Consider the following 12,124-nt stretch of genomic DNA (forward strand, 5'->3'; position numbering starts at 1 on the left):
AGTTGTGAGATCGAGCCCCATGCTGGGCTCTACACTCAGTGGGGAGTCTGCCTGGGATTCTCTCTCTCCCTCTCCCTCTGCTCCTCTCCCCAGTTGCTCTCTGTCTTTCTCTAAAAATAAATAAATAAATCTTGAAAAAAAAAAAAAAAGAGAATACCAAGCTTTTGCATTTATTGTAAAAAATATTTGTTTCTTGAGGCCTTAAAGCTGTCAAACTCTGGGGCTACAGTTCATGAGACACATTCTAACAAAGATGTCAGAGAAAATGTTTTGCTTAAAGTCTGGTCAAAACACTACCATTCTTCCTTGTAGAACATCCCACCCTGTGAAATCCCGTCTACATGACCAAACTGGGATGGAAGGGACCCACGTCACTCCTGTTCAGCACAGCCTACAGAGGCGTAGCTGAGAGAGCTTTCCAATTTGACAAGGAAAATGGAGAGTATAGCTCCAAAGGCCAAGCTTTGCATGGACTTTATGCTCACCTGCAAAATTTTCCTGTGAAATTTCCGAAACAGTGGCAAGAATAGCCATTGGTGTTGCTGATGCAGGTGGCCCCGTTTGCACACTGGTGACTCTGGCAATTGTCTATATCCATTTCACAGTTCACACCAGTGTATCCAGGCTCACACCTGCAGTGATAGGCTGCAACTCTGTCGGAGCAGTTGCCATGGATACAGGGGTTTGAAAAGCATTCATCAATGTTGAGTTCACAGCGTGTCCCTGACCATCCCAAGGGACATGAGCAGTGATAAGCGCTATAGATGTCGTCACAATTTCCTCCATGCAAACAGGGGCTGGAGTGGCAGGCATTCAACGGCAAGCAGCCAGTAGCCACTGAATTTATAGAGATTTTGAGAAACTGCTCTTCCTGGGGTTTACTAATGAAACCAGGAACATTTTCAAAGTAAGAGAGATAAATGCCACCAATTTCTATTGTACTTAGACACCCTTTCAGGCCTCGCGTATCAACAGCTCGGTCACCCACATAAATGTCTGTATTATCCTTCAGAAAGTTGAGGCTCCCGGTGGCAACTGCACTGGTCACAAAAGGCACTTGGTTGTCCACTTCCATTTGCCACCTGGAGGCCTGGGCCAGTGGGTCCGTCATGGAAAGAGTCACTTGGTGCCACATGCCATCGTTCACTGACTGCAAACTTGTCAGACTCAGTGTATAAAAACTGTTGCCACTTTGCAATTGAAATAATAATCTGGAATCTTGAATGCTAATATTCAGAAATTCAGGCTCCTTCTCTGCGTGCAATATGATCACATTTGCATCCCTTGTTCTGAAACCAAATGTGATATTGGTGAGTTCTCTGGTAATGTTCCCATTGCTCCTGAATAATATTTCACTGCTTTGTGCATTAAAAACAGCATTTGCAATACCTAAAGAGAGAAGGCAAGACCAATCAGCAACTTTATTAAACCTGTAATGTTGGCTTCATTACCTTTATTACTATAAATGGCCATCAGGTTAATATCATTATGGATCGATTGTTTGCTATGTGTTAGGCACTGTGCTAGTTCTTTTGATATTATTTATAGTAACAGAACTCTGGAGCGCATTTTTTATTATCATTACTATTATCACCCCCATTTTATAAAAGAAGAAATTGAGACTCACAGAAGCTAAGTGATCTTTTTATAGTCATGTGGCCAATAAATAATAAGACCAGAATACCAAACCTGCATAGTCTGATACCAAAACCCAGACCATCCATTTCTTTTCCATTGAAAGGAAGGTTACATGTAGAAACAATGTCTAAAAAAGGTGAAAATGAATGGGATTCAATGCATACATGACTAGACGTGGAACTTGGTAGGGGTGTTGGAAAAACCTACGATTGTTCACTTGAGTAGAGAAAATCCAGTTCTCCACCTCCTGGGTGGGTCTCCTTTCCTCTCACATGACTTCTGCATTCACAGCACGCGTGACACCAGATGTGTGGGGCTTTCTCCCATCAAGCAATCCTGCACATCATCATTTCCCCTCTCTTTTTGTTGTTTCCCATCAGCATACAATATACTGTAACTGCTCCAATCTTAGAAAATCAAAACACACGCAAGACCCAAAAGCACGATTCACCTCCCCCTCACCCTGCTGTTTCCTTAATTCTCTATTCCCTTTCCTGCCCCAACTCCTCCAAATGGTTTTACATTCTCATTGACTCCAGTTTCTCATCTCTCATTTTCTTTTTATTTTATTTTTAAGATTTTATTTATTTATTTGACAGAGAGAGACAGCCAGCGAGAGAGGGAACACAAGCAGGGGGAGTGGGAGAGGAAGAAGCAGGCTCCTAGCGGAGGAGCCTGATGTGGGGCTCGATCCCAGAACGCTGGGATCAGACCCTGAGCCGAAGGCAGACGCTTAACGACTGCGCCACCCAGGCGCCCCTCTCATTTTCTTTTTAATACACACCGCTCGGCCTTTTGTGCCAATCACTTCACCGAAGTCAAGCTTGTTGAGTAACGATGACCTCTGTGTTACTTAGTGTAGTGGTCAATTCTCTATTCCCATTTTCTTGCACTTTTCAGTAAAAATTGACCTGAAAATGTTGTCTTTGCCTCAATCGTGGGGGACCTCAGCCAATCACCTCTTTTCATATAGACTATTCTACTTATTTCTCAGTGCCCCTGCTTCTGTCAGCCTGCAGAGCAACGTAACAACCAGCCCTTAGCTCAAAACCTGCCTTGGTTACCACCACGTCTAGAAAGAAATCCTAAATCCTAAATGTGGCCTGCAGAAGTCTCTGTGATCTGACCCTTAATTAACTATTCAATTCTATTTGCTATCACCCTCTTCCTTGTTCACATGCTACAGCCACAAAAGCTTCTTGCCATTCTTTGAAGACGTCAAACTTGTTCCCAAATCAGGCCTTTTGGCCTTTTACTTGCTGTTACTGACACTCGGAGTATTCCTCCCCCAGATCTTCCCACAGCCTATGTGCTCACATGTCACCTCCTCTGAGCTTTCCCTGACCATCCAAGTTAAAATAGCTTCTTCCCTGTAGCCACTCTCTGTTCCAATACTCTGCTTTATTTCCCTCATAACATTGACAACTATTTGAAATTATTTTGGTCACTTGCCTGCTTGTTCTTTGACTGTCTTTCTGCACTAGAAAATGCACTTCATGAGATCAGGGACTTTCTCTGTTTAAATTATTACTAAATCTCAATGCCTAGAACATTGCCAGACATATAGCAGGTAAACATTACTAAATAAATAATCTGTAAAAATAACTCCTGTGTCCTTAAATCTGGAAAATGAGATAATGGTTAGAAACAACTGCAGGAGAAAATTCAAGTGTATCATCCAAGTATATGATTCAAATGTATTACTTGGATTAAAATTTCACTTGATTTTATTACTTTTGATGTGGCATTTTCCCCACCAAGCTTGGGGTTGGGATTAGGGAGAAAAGGAGCAACGAGTGCCTTATTCCATGTTTTAAAATACATGTTAAAATAACAAATCTCATTAGCTCTCTCCAGTTCCAAAAGGGTGAATATGGTCTATGATGTTAATAAGTTCATTTTACTAACACTGCTGAGCACACTGAGATCACTTCTCATCTGGGGTAAATCACAATACACATAACAATCTTTGTATTTCACCTTTTCTTCGGGGAATTTTTCATAATAAACACACCTGTATATAAGGTGGGTTGTAAATTTTGAAGTCTTGGTTTTCCGATAGGATGATGCCCTAAAGGCAAACTCAGGGTGATGCATGAGCTATAGTCTCAAGAGTATGTTATTCTATTAGACCTCCTCTTCTTCAATATATCTTACTTGAAAGATACAATAGGGTCATAAGATCACATAAAATTAAAATTACACAAAGTAGCAAAAGTGTGTTCTAGGCTTCATACCTGTCAATTCGTAAATTTCACCCCTCCTATTGATTTACATTTTCTTCCTTCATTAAGATAAGTCATACTTCAAAAAAATGTTATTGAGACTTTTTGGGAGATCAGAGGCAAATTTTCTACTCTTTCTGTAGTGGGAATGCAGTAGCAGTGAAGATTCACTTAACTTTTTTCTGATGTGGTATGTCCAAATCCTAAACTGCTTTATGGAGAGACTGAAGACCAATATGCACTAGGGGTATGGTTCTTGGTCTGCCACTGTGTTTAGAAATCCTATTCTTTTTTTTTCCTCCGTGAAAATATTCCAAATGATATAAAAACCCTTTTGTAGAATATAACTGGGACTAAGAATTTTTGGAACTTTAAGATTTCTATCAAAAAATTAACAATAAAACTAATAATACATTGTTTTAAACAAGCAGTTTGGAGGTAGAACAATGGAAAGGTTGTATTTAAAATCTGGTGCCATACTAGAAATCAAAGTGCATTCTTAATGCCAACTCATCATGCTTTATATACTATATATATATCCAATAATACTATACTGTAATATAGAATATACATTTAAAACATGAAACATTAAATTGTATGTATTCTAGAAATTTTCCCAAGTATATATATATATAGTACAACACATTTCATATATCCTTTTCATATATGTTTTGAAAATATAGAAACAGAAAAGTAAATGTATTCTCTTTTCCTCAGTCACCGCAGCTCAGTTGAAAACACAATGTTGTTGCAGTAAACCTGAGGTCGTTCTATTCTCTGGTTCCGTTCCATTATTTTACTGTGATGTTCTCCAAGGTGATATGTATCACTTAAAGTCTGGAGCAGTTAAGTGAAAATATTGAGTTAACTTGAAGAAAAATAATGTTATTTTATTCATTTGACAAAGACTTATTGACAACCTCCTATATGTTTGGCATGATTCTAAGTGAGGAGAGTAATGTGAGAAACCAAATAGGAAATTTCCTTTTTCCTATATTCTAGTGAGGAATGGGATGAGGAACAAGGGAACAAATACATATACAACAAAACATGAAGGAATCATAAGAGAGATGAAGAAAAATAAAGCCAGATAAGAGGACATTCGGGTTGGAGCCTGAGTGAAGTGATGAAGGCAACATGCCCCAGCTCTGAGTTAAGCAAGTTCAAGACAGAGATAGGGTGTGAGGGCCCTGATGGAATGGGGTAGTAGAATGTATGCAGCAGGACATCAGAAGCAAATTGAGGACAACTCGTTGGAGGATTTATCACACTATGAAAGGAAGCTAAAAATGGGATGGTAGCTGGGGATGGGGATGGTAAAAGGAAATTTTTTGTAATGAGGAAATCTGGCAGTGTGTTTATACACTGATGGAAAAGGTAATGATGCTGAAGAGAGAAAAATTTTAGAAGCAAAATCTTCAAATAAAGGGGGGAGATTAGAATTCAATGCGAACATGAAGATTTGTTATTACTACTAGACTGCATTATTCGAAGTAGTAGAGAAGAGAAAATTTAAATAATAATGTGGTTAGTATGTAGACATGTCAAAATTGTGAAATAGTATTCAAATTTGCTAACATTTGGAAAACTGTGGTCTTTAGTACTGAAGATGGGCCAGGAAACATTTCGGACTAAGGAAAATACTCAGAAAACAACAGAATGCTTAACGTGTTTGCCTTTTTATACTTAAGGTTATAAAATCATCACATACACACAAAATTTTTTTTATCTACCTATCAAGTAGATGTTTTATCCCCATTTACAGAGAAAGCTCTAGATTACAGAGATCATGGGAACTGCCCGAGGCAGTTAGCATAAGGCCGTGAGCTCACACTAGCACTTGACTCTGTATTCCCAAAGAGGAGGAAAGGAAAACCAAACATTACTTGCTTAATTTCTTCAGAAATTAGTTTTAAATAATCAAAGATCTAAGTCTGGTGTTGCTCTGACCTCCATCCCCTACCACACCTCCATCCCCAGGAAGCCCCGGGGGGCAGGATGAGGCATGAAGCCAATCTGGATATTATTATTACTATATTAGTTTTATTGTACTACTCAAGTCAGGGCAAAGAGCCACAGGTTTCTTTGGGAAGCAGGTGTTGTCTGAATTTTTTTTCTGGGTTGCCTCGTGGAACTGAAATACCCGATTTAATGGGATGGGTAATAACTTTAAACGCCACCTACATTCAAATCCTTGAGGCACCTCCCGGCACTGGGCTGTGGGAGGACAAGGGCTGAGCTCACACCACTGGACTTGCTCGCACGCTTTCCCAGCTGTGTTCGCAGGGCAGGAGCAGGAGAAGTCATCCCACAGGGAATAGCACACACCTCCATTGTGACAGGGGTTGGACTGAGCAGAAAAGAAAGCAAAGGTATAAAAAGCACTGGCAACTAACGATGGAAACGGTAAAGGCAAGACCCTATTTCTGTTATTTTTAAATGCTAATTTTCTACATATTTACACTTTGAACTTTTTATATCCATTGGTTGACAAATGGAAAAAAAACTTACTGCTACTATTGCCAACTCTTTTCTAAAAGAGAAATGGGGAGAGAGAGAAACAAAAAGAGAGAGATGAAATGAGAAAGGGAAAATAGATAAGGCCAATTTTCTACAACACAAGGAGGAATTTAAAACGTTTATAACATTCTCTGGAATTTCCAAGTTACCAAGCACTTTGAATCACACCCATTACCATTTGAGGTAGGGGTTTATTGGTCCTGTTTGTACTAATGAGGAAGCAGAGGACCGTCCTTTTACCCAAGATCCTAATACAAAGGCAAACGGTGAAGCCTGGTCCCTGGATCCTCTGGGTCCAGATACAGTGACCTCTTCAGTTGCCCTGCCTCTCAGTCAGAAACATTCTATTATTATATGAGTTCTTAAAAGGTTTCTCACAAAATATCCAAAATGAGAGTATTTAAAAGGGAATTTCTGAGAGCTGAGACTTGTTGATCTCAGCCCCACTAGTAAGATGTGATTGAGGCTAGTTACATAATCTTTCTGAACTTCATCTTCCTTATCTGTAGATGACATAAATGGGGTAATAACAATGCCTGTTGTACACAGCAGTCCTTCAACAGAATTAAATATATTCATCTATGTAAAGCGGTGCCTGGCACATTGGCAGTGCTCCTATAGTAATGTTAACATGATTCATTTTTGTACATTTAGAAGCAAGCCCAGTGCATGGCAATAGTCAGAGCTCAATAAATGCTCAACAGATATAAATGTGTTTCCTTTGAAAGGTCATGCAGAGCTGACAAATTCACATATTTAAATAGCTTTTGGAAGAGCATAACAAAATACGTACAGTAAAACATAGGCTCTGGGAAAAATATATTTTGGAGAATTTCAAATCCAACTACCAGAAGAAAGTTACCACTCAGGGTTTTTTGTTGTTGTTGACTTCATAGTCAAAACAATGGTAGTTGGGCATTTAATATAAATGATATGATGATCTCTTCCAAAATGAGTTAATTCAGTTTAACCTCTGAGATGCCGTTAAGAGTTTGGGGATTAAAATACTCTTATTCTTAGGCAATTGTTTGTTGTGGTAGTAGAAGCATGTGGCTGGAGTTATCTTGGATGGTTAAAAAGACCATGATGCCACCAAGGTCAAGGCCATTTTTTTATGGCTCCATATAAATCCCCCAGTCTTGCTGGAAAAATATTGATGAAGTGTTATCTATGGCTGGTGGGTCAGTAACATTATCTTCACATACAGAGAACGGCTATAATAAATTATTTAGTAAAAACAACAGTTTAGCATGCAATATTGACAATAGTTGGTGTGAATAATCCTACCTTGCACATGTTGTCTCCAGGACAGCCTTGGGTCACATTGACAAGAACTGGATTGTGGGATGCATTGTTTGTTGAATTTGGGAAGAATTCCAGATTTTGGTTGTTTAACCTTATATCTTGGATACAGCCTTTAAAGAAGCCACCATTAGCTTCGGTCTCTGGTCTGTCAGGCAGGCCACCGATGTACATGACATCTCCTTTTTGGATTTTCCATGTAGGGGCAGAAATAAACCCTAGGTTTTGTGAAGACTGATACAGTTCAATTTTATCTGGCTTGATTTTCAAAGATATCAAATGGACATTTCCATCACTAAGAACAAACTTTACTACTAACTTGGAAGAGCCTGGATGCAGCATTGCTAGTCTGCCATGCTCTAGCCAAACACGGATGTACTGGTAAGTCCTGTTTTCCAAAGCTAGGAGTAAGCCTGATGGTCGGTGTGTTCGAACAAACATAGAGATGGTGAAGTTCTCTCCATAACTCTCATCAAGATCAAAAGCAGCATATCCAGTGGAGTCATCGTGGCCAAATCTGCCTGCCACATACTCTTCAGTGTCAAAACAGAGGAGGAGAAACAAAGAAGAAACATTTTAAGACTCACAAGGAAGAAGGGCCAGAAGATACACACACACACACACACACACACACACACACACACACACACACATTTTTTAAAGTTTAGAACAGGCCTATTCAATAGAATGACAATTTGGCCTCATTTCTCAAAACTTCTGAGTTTACTGAAAATAACTACATTTTAGTTTATAGTTTATAGTTGAGCCCCACTGATCACAAAACGGAAAGAGAAAAGCTCTCTGTGCTGATAAACTTAAGATTTACCTCTCCTTCACTGTCCTAAAATGCTAGGGTTTAATGATGGAATATCAGCTACTACTGTCCTCCAACTTGGTGGCAGAAATATGAGGTACAAGATCTCTTTCTGTAACATCTCAAAGCAGACTGTTCAGTCATCCATCATCTTTGCTATTTGAGGACATGCTGAAGCAAATGTCATTAAATTTAATCATTCTTTCTGAAGGACAGAAATCAAGAATGAGATTTGCAAATCCTCTCCTACAATAACATCAATATTTTGGGAAGTAAGGGTTCATTTGTATACATCTCAAGAGTTTTCTTGAGTTGACGTCCATTGATAGTATTGCCACATTAATGCATTACTAACTTCTTTAAGGAAATGCTGGGTGAGTTCAGTGCTCAGCTTTGTCTCCCTCCTACTACTCGTCTGTCTCCCATGCCTCTCCCAACCAGGACCACAGAAGGAAGATTCCTCTTTCTTTGTTCAACTCCCTTGCCTTTTATTATTATTTGGAGTATCATATTGATGATATTGTAGGAACTAAAGTTCCTTTTTTTTTTTTTTTGAGAGAGAGAGAGTGAGCAGGGGTGGGGTGGGCAGAGGGAGAGAAAAAGAGAGAGTATCTTACTGACACAGGCTCCACACCCAGTGTGGAGCCTGACACGGGGCTTGAACTCACGACCCCAAGATCATGATCTGAACTGAAATAAAGAGTCAGACACTTAATCGACTGAGCCACCCAGATGCCCCTAAAGTTCCTGTCTTCTTAAAGCTTATATTCTAGTTAGTGGACTCAGACCAGACACAGATAAAGAAACAAACTATAGAGCATGTCAGGAGGTGATAAGTCTTTAGGTATACAATAAATCAGGTAGGGAAAGGGAATAGGGAGCGCTGGGGGTAGAAGTAGAGTTGGGATTTTTTTAATAAAGTTGTGAGAGAAATACTCCTTAGAAGATAACATTTGAACGAAAACCGAAAGAATGTAGAGATACAGTTGCAGAAATCTAAGAGAGAAGGAATGGTGGCTTGGATCAGTGGTAACGGAGAAGGTGATGAGAAATTGTCAGATTTTGGAAATATTTTGAAGGTTGAACCTACATGATTTTCTAGGGCAAGTACAGTGCCAAGATTCTTTTTTGTTGTTGTTGTTGCCTAAGTGGCTAGAAGCATTGAATTGCCATTTGCAGAGACTGAAAAGAAAACAAGAGGAACAGATCTGGGGGGAAAGTGAGAGTCCATATTACATTTGAGATGCCCTCTTAGATATCCAGGTGGAAATGTCTAGTAAACAGCTATAGAGCTGCAGTGGAGACGTTCTAGGGTAGCTATAATAACTTCAGATTTGTCAGTGTAATTAATGCTCTTTAAAGCCACAAGACTGGATGAGATCACCAAGAGAATGAATATATACAGAGAAAAGAACAGGTCCAAGAACGGAGTCCTTAAGCACCAGATATTTGGTTTTGGAGGTAAAGGAGATGACAAAAGAGCAGCAAGTAAGACAGGAGGAGAGCCAAGGGAGAGTGATGTCCGATAAGCCTAGCGAGGAACAAGTTGTCAGGAAGAGGGAGTGCTTAACTGTGTTTACTGTTGTTGTGACAGATAGGATGTCAAGAGAGGTGAAGTAAGAGGAGTACTCAAAATGCACCACTGAATTCTGCAATCTAGAAACCATGATGAATGTGATGAGAGCGGCCTTGAAAAGATGGCTATCTTCAAGTTTTTACATCCCAATGCCAACCAGAAACAAGACAGATTTTACCATATTTCATTGTGCCTAAATATCATCATGGTCCAGCTGAAGTTTGGGCAAAGGTAAGACATATTTTAGTGTAGTGGAACTACGGTTAAAACTTGCTTAGGCAACCATCTGTGTTTGAAGACCTCCTGCATAAAAGGCTGCATATTCAGATCTCCGACTTGATTTTCTACAGGTATATTGCATTTTTGAATCTGCGTTTGAAGACCACCTGCTCCTGGCAACTACAGGTATCTTTCAAAGTGTACTGTTGAATAAAATAACCCATTTGAAGAGGTTAACATCTCTGAATACACTGCAGCACTTTCATATGAGATAAAATGTTTAATAGGAAAACGTGGCTCTTGAAGCTCCGGAGGTTTGAGAATATGCACAAAATCATTCAATCTCATGGGTGGTGGGGACCCTGCTGGTCATCCTAGAATGCCTGCAGATCCCTTTGTGGATCCAAACTAAAAGACATAACACAGAGCTCTTTGTGGGGAGGGGGTGTTTGGTTTTTTTTCTCAGAAGCTTGAGTCTCCAGCAATCCCATTCTTCTTCAGAAATCACAAGAAAGTGGTCAGAGGATGTGATTTACTACATGATTTTAGAAACACCCGAAGCCATGTATGACTTGTCTGTGAACATGGGAGCAATGATTCTCAACTGTGTTGTTGATATGTCATGAAGAGGGATGGCAAATGCAGATGAAAAATGGCTTCAAGTTCTAATGATTGGTAGAATACAACAAGGTGAAATTTACTAAGAATAAATAAAAGCCTCTTGCTTCTAAATGTATCTCATTTAGGGTGGAAGAAGCAGGATTCTGTGGCACCATGAATAAAAATGACCCAAAGTGAGCCAAGCATAGAACATGGTTGCCAAAAGGTCAAGGCAATAGTAGGCTGAAAACAGAAGAACATTATCTAGAATGAGAGAGGTTATAGTCTTGTGTCACGCTGCAGCATCAGGCACATCTAGGAACCAGATAAGCAAATTTATTCCAAAGCAAGCAACAAGCAAGCAACTGATGAAATATCTGAAAGCTATGTCGTATGGAGAACATTAGAAGAAACTAGGTATGTTTAGCATGGAAGAAGTGATGGCTTGGATGGTACAAGATACTTTAAATATTGAAGTGTTCTCAAAAAGAAGAAATGTAAGATTTATATTAGTATGATTTCAAGAGTTACAATGCTGCCAATGAATGAAAGCTATAAGTAATCATATTTTATTTCAGTATAAGAAACAACCTTGGGGCAGTTTCTGGCAAGATAGAATAAATGAGTTCTTCGTTCCTAAAAGCGTGTAAGCAGAAGTTTGGTCACTACCCTTGGCGGGCATGGTAGTTTAAAAAATACAGTCATGGAGTGAAGCCCCTTCTGTATCAAAGAAACTGCAATTCTAACAGGATAAGAGTCTTAAAGTCTAGATGTATGACTGAAGATAAAACATATGTAAATTGCCTCTACAAATAAAAAATACTCTCTAGAAGGCAAGAGGTCTTCATTCTGAACGATATCTTGGCAGCTCCGTGGTTTTATACACAGTCAACACAAGAAAATATATTGAGACAGTTCTGGCAACTAAGCTTTGAAAAACACTTTCCAGAACTCCCCTTATTGAGATATTTGATTATTTTTAAAAGATTGATGTAAAAATATTGGAAATCTCCATGTCATTCATGTTTAGTGAACCAACTAAATCCTCCATCCATCCTGCTTGTTCATTGCAATGGGTTGGGGAATACTGAACCAAGATCCTGAACTGAATGAAGTTGGCCTTGGTAGTTGTTAGTATCTCTCCTCCCTCCTGCATGTACACGTGCAATGATAGAAAGGCTCTGTGTCCTCATTGTGGCTTGTAAGCCTCTTTTGTAATGAGAATAAACT

General features: G+C 39.3%; 1 protein-coding gene across 1 annotated transcript in view; it reads right to left on the reverse strand.

The window, feature by feature from the left end:
* The window catches only part of CRB1 (crumbs cell polarity complex component 1), a 195,147-nt gene that overhangs the window by 38,361 nt on the left and 144,662 nt on the right, over positions 1-12,124 (reverse strand). Inside the window, exons 7-9 of the mRNA XM_087857530.1 lie at positions 7,671-8,218; positions 6,048-6,213; positions 486-1,389 (exon numbers count right to left, since the gene is read on the reverse strand). Coding sequence (XP_087713656.1) covers positions 486-1,389; positions 6,048-6,213; positions 7,671-8,218 — 1,618 coding nt within the window. The remainder of the gene's footprint in view (positions 1-485; positions 1,390-6,047; positions 6,214-7,670; positions 8,219-12,124) is intronic.

Source organism: Ursus americanus, chromosome 2, assembly GCF_024610735.1.
Source record: "Ursus americanus isolate L20-20 chromosome 2, mUrsAme1.1.p, whole genome shotgun sequence".
NCBI classification, from domain to species: Eukaryota; Metazoa; Chordata; class Mammalia; order Carnivora; family Ursidae; genus Ursus; species Ursus americanus.